Below are 15495 nucleotides of genomic sequence, written 5' to 3' on the forward strand. Positions count from 1 at the left end.
TTCATGATGCAGCCTATCAGAAGCAGCAAATTTTGGGAGCCAAGAAATCATGAAAGCCCTCTACCTTTGCCGCTGAAGAAGCAAATTGGAAGGCCAAAAAAGAAAAGAAGAATGCAATAGAAAGAGGCATCAAGTCAGAGAATGAGTAGGACTAGTTCAAAGATGAAATGCTCCTATTGCCGCAAGGAAGGGCACAATAAGAAAGGTTGTGAGCTGAAAATGCAGCATCAATGGCAAGATGTAATGGCTGAAGGTAGGACAGAAAACCCTACTGAAGAGCTTCTTGTTGGGCCGAGTGAAGGTAGGATAGAAGGCCCTGTAGTAATGCCTACTGAAGGGCAAATAGAAAGCCCTACTGTAAGGTAAGTATTATCTTTACCTCAGTAACTTTACATTTCCTATTCGATAGAGTTTGATAATTAACCATGTGTACTGGCTTCTCTTGTGCTTTTCCTCTATCATGCACTTGTAATTTGACTTGTGCTTTTCCTCTATCATGCAATTGTAATTTGATAAGTTTTCTTCATTTATTTCCACCATGAAAATGAGTAGATGTCTAATTTTTCATTGTAGTTTGTCATGATCCTAATATAGTACATTGTTGTAAGGCCTTCTAAAGGGTCAAAAAAAGGCCCTGTTATACGCTCAAGTGCAAGGACAGGGACTAGAACAGGTAGGATAACAACAACAACAACAACAACAACTAGGTCCACTGTTGAGCAAACGAGAAGAAAAAAAGTTCTTGTAAGTTGTACATCGCTGTGTTTGTCTTTTATAAGTTAAATTTTAAATTTGTAATGTGTTTCTCAGATGAGAAGACGAGCAACTGCACAAGTTGCAGAGGCTGCTCCCCCATCTATTGTTGCTAAAAATGATGCACCACAGTGAACAAGAGGGGTTATTGGAAAAAGATTAAGGCAATATGGTTATGGGATTTACACAGATAAATGAAATGGAATGACTATTTTGAATGTAAGATTTGTTGGCCTCATGCATTTAATTTGTTGTACTTCAATTCATTTGGTTGACAACATCGCTATGTTCTTGTAGCCTGGGAGAACTTCGGAGATACTTCTCTCTCAAGGTGGGCCAACTCAAAAATCAAGGGCGCAGCCAAAGAAGAGTGCTCCAAAGAAGAAGACAATGGGTATAGTTATAAAACAGCCATCCAAACAGAACTCAGCACTAGTTCCATCTCAACCAACGATTGGGATCGATAGTGATGATATAGACCAACACATGACACGTGCTAGAACAAGAATAACCACCATCAAAAACACGGAAAATGAGGTGACAGAACGCCCAGTTAAAGAACCTGCACATCTAGTTCGAAAGAGTGCTCGGATCATGAATCAATTCAAAGCTCCAAGACAAAAATGAGATCATGGTGTTGTCCATATTGACTGATGGGAGGGTCTGGACATGGTCTCTTTTTATGTGGTTCTGCTGATGGGAGGATGCTGGACATGGTCTCTTTTTATGTGGTGCTGGACATGATTTCTCTTTTTATGTTTTCTTTTTTTAGAAGGGTGCTGGATATTGCCATATTGCCATTGATTTTTTTTTTTAAGAGGGTGCTAAACCTTAAGTGATTAGGGAGTGAAGTTCATGTTTTTCTTTTCTTTTGTAAACAATTAATCAATGTCAATGACAATAGATGTTTCTGTTATTTTCTCTTGGCTTGATTTCGACTAATAGCTACCAAGATAGTTATCAGTTATGCTGTATATTTTTTTGCCGTTGATGCAATGTTCTTATGAGGTTGCTATTATTTTTAGATTTAGATGTGTGCATATAGTATTGCTGGTTGAAGTTGTTGATGCGTTGATGCTATTTGTGGGGTTCTGGTTGTATGTGCTGGAACAAGATGCAGTTTTGTGTGCATATAGTATTGCTGGTTGAAGTTGTTGATGCGTTGATGCTATTTGTGGGGTTCTGGTGCATCTCGCGACTGACACTTAAATGATCACTTTTATAAAAACTTGGCACTCAAGTGATCACTATTTACAACTTTTGGCATCGAAATGGTCAATCGTTAATTTGCCACCATCCCTTAATTTTGCCATGGTTTACAGTTGCAGCAAACCAGCAAACCGGCAAACCATTACAACGATAAAAATGCAGCAACCATTCTATTTGAAGCAAAAACTAACCAAAACAAACGTTGTCAATACACAACTAAACAATAAAAAGTGCTCCGAACTAATGCATTCCAACTCCAACCTTCCATTTCGTCATGGTTTGCAGTTGCAGCAAACCAACAAACCAACAAATCAAAAGGGCAAATAAAAAATGCAGCAAGCAAACATTACATTTCTGAAGTGCTCACAATTAATGCATTCCAACTCCAACCTTGCATTTCTACTATGAATCACAACAAAACCTTCTGCTTCATACAAAAATGGTAGACATACAAACTTCGACTATAGTAAACATACAAACTTCTTCTCATTACTCACTTAACATTTGAATAAACTACCTAAGAGAATAAGAACACAATTAACACTCGATAAAAATTTCTTTCAATTTTCAGCCTTAAAACCTCCCTCTTCAAATGGTCAACCAAAGATGTTAAACCCTTCATTTGAGCTTACATTGAGTCGACATCCTCCAACTTGTCCATTAACGCAGGTGGAGGTTAATTTCGGCCTTCAAGTAACTTTAAGATGACCTCTGTCGCTTGATCAGAGAATTTCCTATCAACCAATTTGAAAATATTTGCATTTTGAGCCTTCTTTATATCTGCCACACCTATGGAATCTTCTCCTGGGATTCAATCGAGTCCAAGATGTTCTTCTTGGCCTCAGTAACCCATAATAACAGTAACACTCATCATCTAATTCGTTTTTTTTTCTATAGGAATGTGAGCCGCTACTGAAGCTTCTGCTCTCCATTCGCAAGAGCGAGCTGATAACTTTGAGAGAAAATCAAAGCATGTACTCGAATTGGTCGAATTGGAGATTTAGGGTTTTCAATTTCCAATTCTACTCGAATTTAGGGATTTAGGGTTTTTTTTATTTGGGGGAAAAGACACTTAATGGCATCGTTTTGTTGTTTGCATGCTGATTGTATTCTCCGGCGATCCACATCGGCTTCAAATATTAATAAATAAATAAATGCAATATCGGATTTCCAGCCAACCAGATCAAAGTTGGCACTAAAGTGAGCGTTTTTCAAAATTTTTGTCACTTAAGTGATCCGATTGAAACTTTTGGTATCAAAGTGAGCATGTACATAACTTATGGCACCAATAGTGTACTTATCCCGATTTAAAGGTGATCTGGGATTAATTATAAAAGGCAATCGAGAGAGTTGATCACAAGATGATTGACAAACGATAATTAAAAGTGTTAATAGTGATCGACTAAGTCATTCACACACGAGAACAATTGCTAGCACAATTGTAATGGTGAGATCTCTCAATTTATCTCTATTATTCAACGTAAGATTGGTGGTGTGTTTGTATAGAGGCTCAACATTTATGGGGCTGAATTTGAAGAACATCAAAACCCGCATTACGGGAGATCAGACATTTATAGCCAAAATCTAAAGAATGTTAGAACTAGTATTATTAGAAGACATTAGACATTTGTGGTCAGAATTCCAATAATGTCAGAATCAGTGTTGCCAGAAGATCAAACATTCATAGTCAGAATCTGAAAAATGTCGGAATCAATGTTATGAGGACATTAGACATTCATGGTCAAAATCTGAGGAACGTCAGAAGCAAATTTTTGGAGCATGGTCCAAGATGTGTGGTTAACCCATTTATCACTTCTATGTACTTTTATTAAAATGCATGAACAATGCTTTGAAAATACATGTATGGACGTTTTTACTTTTGTTACTTATCATTTTGATTCAAATTTATCTATGCATGTATTCTTGTTTATCAAAACAAATCCCAACATTGTCTTCATGTGGGGTCAATATGGCAGATGTGTCACTTGAAGGTCAATCACTCTCTCTCTCTCTCTCTCTCTCTCTCTCTCTCTCTCTCTCTCTCTCTAAGTTTGAACTTTTAATATGCATACTATATGTATGACAAAGACTACCAAAGACAAGCAAATTCGACATAATCTTAAAAGAGAGATGCCATAATGGATTTTCCACGATAAAGGGGTTCAACATCTTTCATAATTCCCGAGGACTTGTATGACAAGTCCTTGAGACTAGCACTCTCTAGCGTTCTTGGCTTGGAAGAAGAAGTGGTAGATGCTTCATGTGAGGTCAAAATATTTGTTCATGGCCGAAATTTGACTTAAAACTTGAAATTATTTTTTTCCTTGGAATCTGATCATGTGAGGCTTGAATATTTACCACTCGTTAGACTGTGTGAACTACGGACGCTTCTGCAAAAGGATTGGTGTCATTGCTAAGTTTGCTTCAAAGCAATGAAAGTAAGCACCAAGAAGTGTGGATTTTGTCTAACATGCAAGTAAGAGGAGGATGATCTGAGGGTCTGCACTCCAACACCATCAGCCGATATAAAAAAAAATGGAGTTTTAAGGAAAGAGACTCAAAGGAAGACAATTGTCAATAGACACCGAGGAAGAATATAGTCCAGTGGAACAAAACTTAAACAAAAAAGATGAAATGGTCTTTACCGTGGCAAGATAATGGCTTGCAAAACATGCCAGTCAAATTGGTCATGACTTGTTGAGGAAATGATTCTAGGTGATTTTGATTCTAATGTCTCACCTTTTCCATTTTTCGTCTCTACTAAAAATTTGAAAATGTCTGCTCTTTCAACCAGAATTTAAAATAACTATGAAATAGAGGTTTCACCTCATGCTGCTGACATGGTTGAGGAACTTCTTTGTCTTCCTCTCTTTTTTTATGATTTGTGATGCTGAGTGCATAAATTCAAAATTAAATGGATGCTTGTTGAATGGCCATTGGTCTTCCAAGTTGCTCCGTGTAATTTATCATATGGACCTCTGTCACCTCTCTTAATTCAATTAATGATGCTAGCACTACATACTCTAAAAATTTAGATGGTAAGTTTTGCTCAATCTAATATAATCTATATCTTTGGGAAAGTGTTGATTAAATTGTCTCACTGATCAAGAGGTACAAAGGGAGAGCTTTATCTTAAGACTTTGCATTTAAGTCAAGGACATTGACATTGATGGGTACAAAAGGAGATTAGTTGATTCCTCCATTGTGACTGGCAGATTACATTAATAGGTACAAAGGGAGAGCTTGATCTTCAAGACTTTGCTTTTAAGTCAAGGACACCGACATTAAGCAACTAGCGTTTGGTAAACACCTTGTAAAATATTTGCTGCAAAGCAATTTTAAAATAAGAAAAAAGAAAAAGAGAACAAAGGACTATGTAGATGCATATGAAAGCACAGGCGAGCGGCACAACGGTGGACCGATTCTAGCGTTGCATGACCCCAAGCGATGTGTCATTGAGGTCGAGCAAGCCCACACAACGCAACGTCTGTGTTGTGGGACCCCAAGTGACGCATCGCCAAGGCCACCCGCTAGGTAACATGACACTTGACCCTCAGCGAGCTAAAATTGGCATCGAGCGACCTTGACCGAGCTTCCCAGCATTGTGCAACTATCGACGAGCTAGATCTAGTGTCAAGCAATCCTCAACGAAAGTTGGGGACTTATCTTGAGCTTTGAGTATTTTCAAAACAAAAATTTGTACACAAAATCTTTGAAATTATGTTACCAAATGTCAAAACTTTGAATCAAGGGCATTTGGAGGCCCAAAACAGGTTAATTCGGACACTCAAAAATTTTAATGGCTAAATTAGATGGGATTGAAGCGGAAGGTGAAATTGGAATATACCAAAATTGCCTTTATATTCTTCATCAGCTTACATTAAAATCCAATGATGTAGAAATGACATTTGCTGATTTCTCAATCCAACATCTCGAGCTAAATATAACATTTCTATAGTTTCCCCAGAAGTGACCTAATCACATTATGAGAGAATGAGATATCAAAAGCTCATTACTAAACTATCACTTACAATCATTAAAGGTTCAAGATCATGTGCACCGGCGATGTCTTTTTTCAATATCTAATTTCTTGGATCGTAACATGTATTCAGGTCTCGTATGATTCACCAGTCATAACATCACTCCTTCGCTCCTTCTCTCTCTCTCTCTCTCTCTCTCTCTCTCTCTCTCTCATGTGCAAACAAATTTATACTCCACAAAGGATAGGAAAGAACTACCAACGCTAGTGACCCTCTTTTGGATGTCACTCCATAAAGAATGTCGTTGACATCTGAATTTTGTCCATTGTTCAAGTGTCCATTTTGGGCAAAAACATAAAAGTGCAAATAATAATAATTAGAATTAGTTCAGCCCAAAATCTAATCCCCTCAGCCCATCTTTTAGTTCCCTTTGAGCCCATTTCTTTTGTTCCTTTTATTGTCCTCAATAGCCCATCTGAACTTAAAACAAGAAGACCCAGCCCATATCCCAGGCTCCTTCTCTTTCGCACGCTCACGTCCGTGAGCGACGAAGACGCGAGCAGTGCCCGAGCATAAGAGGCGTCCGTGAGTTGGTCGGTGAGAAAACAACGAGAGAGGGAAAATAACATAGAAGATTCCTTCTCGGAGAGAGAGGGGAGGAGGACGCTCGACGACATGGAAAGTGCGTGCTCGACGATATAGGTGAGCAGGGAGCTAGCTCGAATGGGAGAGAAAGGGAGAGTGCATCCCGTTTCGGAGTAGCAGAAAACCGCATCGCCGGAGTTCGCCGTCGGTTTTCAGAGCTCCGGTCAACGGCCAATCCGTGAGTTGTTCTTCACAGAGTCGGTGTCGAAGGTCAGACGAATACTGGGATTTCTTCCGCGAGAGGAGGAAAAGCTCTAACCAGACGCCCTTCATCGTCGTCAATCGAGACCTCGATTCGCCAAACAAACCAGGTACAGTAACGCTCCGAACGCTCTACTTTGTCCCTGTTTTGGCCGAGAAAGACACGCTCGGTTCGATCGATTTTCTTGAAGAGATCTTGATAAGACGAAGTTTCTTTGTTGCTAACCATGGTGTTTTAAGTCTGTTCGTAACATGTGAGGCTGAGGATCTAGTTAAAATTAAAACAGAAAACCATTGAAAGGTCTGCGTATTGCATGTTTGACAAAATGCCTAAAAGAGGCCGAATGTCAAGTCCCGTCTAAATTCAAGATCGATTCTTACTTGCTGTGTTTTTTGTTGAATCATATCTAATACTGGCATTTTCTCTGTGTTTCTATGCTATTTGATGAAAAATATTTGCTTGAGTCCAACGTACATGCGTATCTCCAAGGCCGGAAAGCTTTTCGTCAGAGTATCCCCTTGCACCAGCGAAGTCAGCGTTTCAGGGACATACTAGTTAGCCCATCTCACTTCATTCTAATGTATTTTTGCTTGTTAATTTGTTGGGATAATGCGGTGAAAAGTGTGGATTAGGTAGGATGCTTTTTGTTAAGTTTCACGATAATGGAGTGGGCGGCCAAAGTTGGTCAACGTCGGTCAGAATAAATGATCGGCGGTTGGAGATAGATGGGCGGTAATCTAAGTTCTGGTGATAAACTCGTCAACGATGGTATTTGTTTCGTTAAAAAAGAAAAAATGGCTGGAAAGGTGGGGTTGCCGGTTGAAAATGGCGTTCGGGTAAAGGATGTCTGGAGGAAGAAGAGGAAGTGCAGGCAGAAAAAGACAAAAAGCCAAAGAGAATTAAAAAATAATAAATAAATAAAACAAACATAAAATCCAGTTTTAATCCGACGCGTGCCAGATGCGGGTATAATAAGGGTCGGGTCAATGGGTTGGTCGGGTAAACAGTCCGAACCCATTCCCCGAATATAATAATAATTATTAAAAATTTTAAAAATCCAAAAAGTCATTAAATTTATAAAAATTCAGAAAAGTATTTTGTTCTATGCAGATAATATCCAAAACTAATGATTTTAATCTATTGGTCATAACTTTGGATATAATTTTGTAGACAAAATTACACAGGCTAATGGGACGAAACTATTTCAGCTTTTCTTAGTAGGGCATATTGGGAATAAGTATAATTTAGGTTTTATTTGCTTTAGCATTTAAGCATTTAGTGTTCTAAAAGCAAGTTACTTCTTGAAAAACATCATGTTGAATGTCCTCCTAGTGATATTTGAAAAAATGTCCACTTAAACCATCGGGACCAGGGGCTTTGAGAGCTCCTAACTAGCATACGGTTTTTGAAATTTCTAGTATGGTGACCTCAGCTATCAACTTTCAATCCATATCTTCCAAAACTAAAGTTGGAATATGTTCAATAACTTCCTTTGTCTTAACAAAATATATAAACTCTTAAAGAATTCCACCATCATTTGCTTTGGAGCATTAGGTTCACGTGTCTACTCCCCATCAGTATTAGCAGTATAGAGATTCTGTCTTCCTACCTTCTTGAATAGTTGTTGCAGGAAAAATTTTGGGATTTACCCAAGTGGCCACCCTTTCAACATGGAAGGAGGAGGTGAGGGGTTCAAATCCTCACATTCTCAGGGAGGATGGGGTGGGGACGCGTAAGTTTCAGGAGTGGGTTTCGACTTCCACGCCCCGCAAGAGGCAGGGCAAAAGTTTGAGAGTAAGTGTAGAGTAGGAATAGAGTAGGACTGACAAAAAAAAAAAAAAACCAGCTAATTCGAGAATGCATGCCCCAAAAAAATTTCTTCACTTTTCCACAGTGAGTTAGTTTCATTTTTTCAATTTCGATATCTTTTCTTTACTTTGGGAAATATCTGTGCTGTTTGTTATATTTTTGATTTCCTACTTTAGTGTCTCAATTCTCCTATGGGTGCTTTGAGAATTTTTTCCTACTCCAAGATGCAAGGGTTTAGGTCGCTTTTCACAATTTAGTTATTAAATCAGCTCCTTCTCGCTTGGGAGATAACCAAACCCCATTGACAATATTTCCATACTCCTCGTCCTCTAAGCACTATGTTTCAAATCTAAATTCTTTTGCTTTTTCCACTAGTTGTGGGAATAATCTAAGCAAGATAGGACTATGGGCTGACCAACTGCAAATAAAGCAAAGACTTCCGTGTTTGGAAAAGCACTATCCGTTCAATCATGCATAAGACTCTATCTAGTTTCTTTTTGACAAATTCTTCCAATTCTTTATTATTATCCCAAGTAAAAGCACATCCCTTGCTTTCCACTTCTATAATATCACAATTGTTTAGGAAGTTTCTAAATGCTACTAGTCAATAATTTTTGGCCATCCTCCTCCCCACTTTCTCCCAAGGATAGAGTATTTCATTAAAATCCCCTACACACATCCACGGTAGATGGTTCGGATATTTAATACCTTCCGGCTCCTTCCATAACATTTGTCTATCATGAAATACATTGGGTGCATGGATACAAGACATATGCATTCGTAACTTATGATCTTTTAGTTCACATATAATATCAATAAAATCTATCAATATTTTGCTTCATGGAAATTGCTATTGTGGATACAAGTACTTTCCCTCAACGAGCGCACGTCTTGTTAGTACCCTCTAAAAGGGGAAGGGGAAAGGAAGGGGGGAGAGGAAAATGGTAGGACTCTGGATGCTCTTTGGGTTTCGTGGTCTTTTGCTTTTGAATTCTTTAATTGGCATTGAGTTGAAATCATACTGCTTGAATTCAAACATCCACTTCTTTAGGCCTTGCAAACTGGACCAGGCCCTTCCAATCAGGACCACATTGGAGCCCTATTTATCATTTTCTCTTTCTTTTAATTTTTTTAAATTCATTTTAATATATTTTACAAAAGTCTATGCTTGATTTGCCAACTAAAACTTAGGTGTCAATATTGACGTGTGATTAATTGGATATTAATAAATAAGTGCACGCCATATGAGACCCGTTGAATATTGACTGAGGTGGATATTAATAAATAAGTTCACGCCATATGAGACCCGTTGAATATTGACTAAGGTGGCTAGCGCTTAGACTTGATGCCTCAAACGTGGATTGCGCATCCTTGCGCGTGGACTAAGAGACACCAGCCGCACGGGTGGTCGCGTAGGCCGGACCCGAGACCTCGTAGCCAGATTTACAAACCCTGGCGGCAGTCTCTGTCTTTGAGTCCTTGGCTGATTCTTCATCGGTCCAGCTTTTGTCTCTGAGTTCATCTTTCTGCTTCACTGGCTTTCTCTCTCTTCCCACTTTCTTCTTCCTCCTCCTTCATACTCCTTCAAAACAATAGTCAACTCAGAACCGCCTGGTAGCCAGAGTCCTAGATCTCTCTATCTTCTCGCCCTCGACACCGTCAGGGCCGGGTGATCCATCGTCGTTACGGGTCAGCTTCGTTTATTTTTGCACGTCTATGGTTTTCCGGTGATCCCGACGTCGATCTTGCCCTCTACACCCTCACCGCCGCGCGTTCCTTCCTCATCAAGCAGCATATTTATCTGAAATCGAAAGCTGAAAACGTGTTCACCAACCAAATGGCCCTAAGAGCGCTTGTTACTTTGAAGCGAGCGAGAGCCAGAGCCGGGGCATAGGGAAGAGATCGTCGACTTCGCTGCCGATCATGGTAGGGCAACCCCGGGTCAGAGGCCGCCAAGCATCTTCGAGAGCAAAGCCCACTCTGCTTCTGCTTTAAGCCCTTGATTTTCTTAGCAAGACTCTCTCTCTCTCTCTCTCTCTTCTGAAGCTTGGCATTCTAGAGAAGCACATGTACCATCAGCTAATCTAATGGCTGTTTCTTCGAATATGAAAAGGAATTATCATGTGTTCCTCAGTTTTAGAGGGACAGATGTCCGCCAAGGCTTCCTCAGTCATCTCTACGCGGCTCTGGACCATAAAGGAATATACACTTTTGTGGATAGCGAGGAGCTTAGGAAAGGAGAAGAAATATCGTCGGCGCTCATGAGGGCGATTGAGGAATCGGACGTTGCGATCATCGTTTTCTCTAAGAAGTCTAAGAAGTACGCTTCCTCATGGTGGTGTTTGGAAGAGCTCTTGAAAATCATGGAGTGCAAGGAGATAAACGGCTTGATGGTGTTCCTAGTGTTTTACAAAGTGGAACCCAGAGAAGTGAGAGAGGGGAGAGAGAGTTATAAGAGAGCTATGGATAGCCAGGAGTACATGTCCGGGAAGAATTCAGGGAAAGTGAAGAGATGGAAGGAGGCTCTCTCTGAAGCCGGTAGCTTGTCTGGGTGGGAGTTGAATGACAGGTACGCACAAATGTGACGTGGTGTTATGTGATTGTTAGCTTGTGATTGTCTGTTAGATACCAGATTGTATGCTCTTTTTGGATCTTCGAATTGAAGATACAAAGTGGAGATAAATTAGACAGTAGACACATAATCAAATAACCAAAGCTCGTAGATTCTTTGAATTGATTCTTGCTGTGTGGATAATGAGAAATTTCTCAAACATAAATAGTGTGATTCATAGTGCCTTAGTCATTATTGTCTTCAGATTCAGGTTCTTTGTAATGTTCCTCGCGTAGATGTTGGCGCAGGTTCACCCACCTTTCGTCTTATTATTTGCCGATCTTCTTATGAAATTTTCCTTATCACGTTAGAGGTTGAATTCCTGCCATGGCTTTGAAATGCTAAAACGAGTTTTTCTTTCTTTTGAGTGCTTATCAGAGATGAAGCGGATCTCATACAATGCATCGTAAAGGAATTATCGATTCGTCTCAACCGAACACCATTACATGTCGCTAAGTATCCGGTTGGAATAGATTCTCAAGTTCAACAACTGATATGGTTTTCACAGAAAGAGTCGGCTGATGATGATGTTCTAATGATAGGTCTATGGGACCTGGAGGCATAGGGAAGACAACAATTGCCAAGGCCCTATATAATGCTATGATGAGACAATTTCAGGCTTGTAGTTTTTTGGAGCAAGTTAGAGAAAAATCAAACCGAAGCGATGGTCTTATTACTTTACAAAAGGATCTTCTATCTGAGATCCTAGTTAATCCTTTAACGGTCTACAGTGTCGCTAGAGGAATTAGTTTGATACAAGAAAGACTATGTTGCAAGAAGGTTCTCCTGGTTCTTGATGATGTTGACCATATGAATCAACTGAATGCATTAGCTGGAAAAGGCAATTGGTTTGGAAAAGGAAGTAGAATCATTGTTACATCAAGAGATAAACAATTGCTGACTTCTCATGGCATAAATTGTGTGTATGAAATTGAAACTTTAGGATGCCATGAAGCGCAATATCTTTTTAGTCTGTATGCTTTCCCAAATAGCAAGAGTGTTGAAATAAGAAGGGATCTCATAGATAAAGCACTGCATTATGCCAACAGACTTCCATTAGCCCTGGAAGTGTTGGGCTCATTCTTATGTGGAAGAAAGGAACCTGCATGGGAAAGTACGTTGCATAAACTCTCCAAAATTCCTGAACCAACTATCAATCGAGTTCTCAAGATAAGCTTCGATGGATTGGAGAACAACGAGAGGGAGATTTTTCTCGATATTGCTTGTTTCTTTAAGGGGAAAAATATAAAGTACATCAAGGAAGTTCTTGATAGCTGTGGTTTTCACACAGCCATAGGAATAGATATTCTCATCGAAAGGTCCTTGATAAAAAACCAATATGAGACCTTGCAAATGCATGATTTGGTTCAGTTGATGGGTACGAATATTGTTAAACAAGAATGTCACGATGATCCTGGGAAACGCAGCAGATTATGGCTTTTGGAAGATGTTGAGGACATTTTTTATCATAATACGGTAAAAGTTGTTTATGTCAGTTTTGCTACATTTCAATTTATATTACTCTAATTTGGACAGTATAATGTAAATCTTAACTGGAAATTTTGTCTGACAAATGAATTTGCTCTATTATGGATAGGGGACGGATGCTGTAAAGGCCATGGTATTGCGCTTGGCCCCACCAGAAGCGATAATCATCAGTCCTGATGCTTTTACAAATATGAAAAGGTTGAGAATACTCATTTTGCTTGGAGGGCGTATCTCTTCACAGGCTCAAGTACGTCTCCCTAACAAGCTAAGATGGCTTGAATGGTCCAATGCCCCGAATCTGGAATTTGGCTCTGGTCCAAATAAACTCGTGGGACTCCATGTCCAGGAAAGTCATATCAAACAATTAGTGGGCAACTTTCAGGTAAGCACTTGTGATGATTAGCTTTTTTCTTTTTTATAGCTATAAAAAATATTTGCAGAGCTTAGTGACTGCACTAGTATGTTTTTGCAGAATTTTAGAAAGCTGAAGTCCATTGATCTCTATGAATGCAAGTCCTTGGTTTGTATTCCTGATCTGTCATCAGCTCCAAATATGGAGAAATTGATTCTTAATGGGTGTGAGAGGTTGGTGGAGGTTCACCCATCTATTGGAGATCTTGTCAAGCTGGAAGTTTTGTTGCTAGGAGGGTGCTTTAATCTTAGAAATTTTCCTAACACGCTGAAGACTAAATCTCTTCGAATCCTTGAGCTCTATGGTTGCTCTAAACTTGAGAAGTTCCCAGATATAGACGGAAAGATGAAACATTTGGAAGTACTTCCTCTATGTGGTACGGCTATTAAAGAACTCCTTGCATCAATTGAAAATCTTGTCTCTGTGACGTTGATAAATTTATCATTTTGCAAAAACCTCATGAGGCTTCCGTCGCACATTTATAAGTTGAAAAATCACAAGTATTTAAATCTTGTGGGCTGCTTGAATTTAATCACGTTTCCAAAAAACATGGAGGATTCAACTAATCCCAATGGCCGTCTGGGATTCCAAAACCTATCCAGCCTAGATCTTTACGGTTGCAATCTATCAGAATTAGAGTTCCTTGAGAGTTCTTCCAGTTTTCCCAGCTTGCTGTACCTAAACCTTTCATATAACATGTTTACTCATTTGCCGACATGCATCGACAAGTACTATCGTTTGAGGAGATTGGGTGTTGAGAGATGCGAGCTACTACAAGAGATTCCTCAGCTTCCACCAAATATTACTATGCTATCAGCATGTAATTGCAAATCCTTGCAAAAACTCCCAGATTTGCTGTGGGATTCGGATTTGGGTGACTTGACTTCATGTGAATTATTCCGCGAAGGAGTCAATATGGATGACGTGCCTGATTTCCCATCACTCTCTCTCTCTCTCTCTCTCTCTCTCTACATATATATACTTAAATGCTTGATATGCGTACCCTCTATGTGACAGATGCGCTGGCTCGACGTTGTTATAAGTGGAAGAGAGATGCCTAAATGGATTCAACCCTATGAAGAGGATTTCATATTTTTCATGATTCCACAGGACTTGTATGATGAGATTAAAGGACTAGCACTCTGTGTTGTTCTTAGCCCGGAGGAAGGAAAAGTGGTCGACGTTTTATGTCATTTAACAGTACTTGTTAATGGCCAAGAAGCGATGTCTTGGAGTAAAGAATTTTGGTCAATGGAATCTGACCATGTGTGGCTTTATTATGATTCACACTTTTTTAAGCCTTCAGTGAAGGGGCCTTTAGTGAGGTGGCGTTTGCAAAATGATTGTAGCCATTTCCAAGTTTTTTTCAAAGCACAACAGGGAAGCATAAAGAAGTGTGGATTCTGTCCAATATTTGAAGAAAAGGAGGATGATCCGAGGGTGGTGTTCCTAGCACCACCAGCTGATGGAAGCAATGTGAACGTTTTCTCGGAAGACTCAGAAGAAGATAATTCAATAGACACCGAGGAAGAAGATACTCCACTTGAAACAGATGAAGAGGAAAGCTCATCACCTTTAACAAAGAAGATAAGACGGTCTTAACTACGGTGAGACTTTGGGTTCAATGTCTTTGCTTTTCCCTTTTCTGGACCTCTACTAGAGATTTGCAAGTGTCTGCTCCTTCAATTAGAATTCAAGATCATTATAATACAGAGGTTTCGCACCATGCTCCTAACATGATTGGGGAACGTCTTTTTCTTTTTTCTTTTTTTGCCTATGATTCTTTATGATTTTTAGTGCATAGTGCATTAACCCAAAAATTAAGAGGATGCTTGTCGAAATGGCCATCGTCTTCTAAGTTGCGCTGTGTAATTTATTAGATGGGTCTCTGTCGCCTCTCTTAATCCAATATCAATTAATGGTGCCGATACTTCATAATTCAAAATTCTGAGATAGTAAGTTTTGCTAAATCGAGTATAATCTATATCTTTATGCAAGTGCTGTTCGAATTGTCTGAAAGATGAAGAGGTCTATACAGGGAAATTTAGTTGATTCCCCTGTTACTCGGCAGCTTGCATTGGATTGGTATAAAGGGACAGCTCTGGCGTCTGAGAAACGTTGCATTTTAGCAAAGGAGATTGACTTCAAGGATATTCATGAAAAGCAAACGGTATTTGTCAAACGCCTTCTAAAATAAGTATTTCAAAGCAATTTTTAGAATGAGAAAAAAAAATTAAAAATGGAGAACGAAGGAACTTGCAGGTACATATGAAAGCACAAGCAGGTGGCACAACAGTAGGACCAGTGCTGACCTTGTGCGACCCTAGGCAATACGCTGTTGAGGTCAACCAAACCTTGGAGACATGCTAGGCGACATGACACTAAA

General features: G+C 39.4%; 2 protein-coding genes across 2 annotated transcripts; both read left to right on the forward strand.

Annotated features, from left to right (window-relative positions):
• Nucleotides 1-10089: 10089 nt before the first annotated feature.
• On the forward strand, nt 10090-14835 carry LOC104445160 (disease resistance protein RUN1). The gene is made up of 4 exons (XM_039300516.1): nt 10090-11167; nt 11588-12685; nt 12807-13079; nt 13170-14835. Exons 2-4 carry the CDS (start codon nt 11756-11758, stop codon nt 14121-14123), a joined length of 2157 nt encoding a protein of 718 aa, XP_039156450.1. The 5' UTR covers nt 10090-11167; nt 11588-11755; the 3' UTR covers nt 14124-14835.
• Nucleotides 10686-11445, forward strand: LOC120287041 (TMV resistance protein N-like). The gene is made up of 2 exons (XM_039299692.1): nt 10686-11167; nt 11415-11445. The coding sequence occupies exons 1-2, from the start codon at nt 10686-10688 to the stop codon at nt 11443-11445; spliced, it is 513 nt and encodes a 170-aa protein (XP_039155626.1).
• Nucleotides 14836-15495: the final 660 nt, after the last annotated feature.

Source organism: Eucalyptus grandis, chromosome 8, assembly GCF_016545825.1.
Source record: "Eucalyptus grandis isolate ANBG69807.140 chromosome 8, ASM1654582v1, whole genome shotgun sequence".
Lineage (NCBI taxonomy): Eukaryota > Viridiplantae > Streptophyta > Magnoliopsida > Myrtales > Myrtaceae > Eucalyptus > Eucalyptus grandis.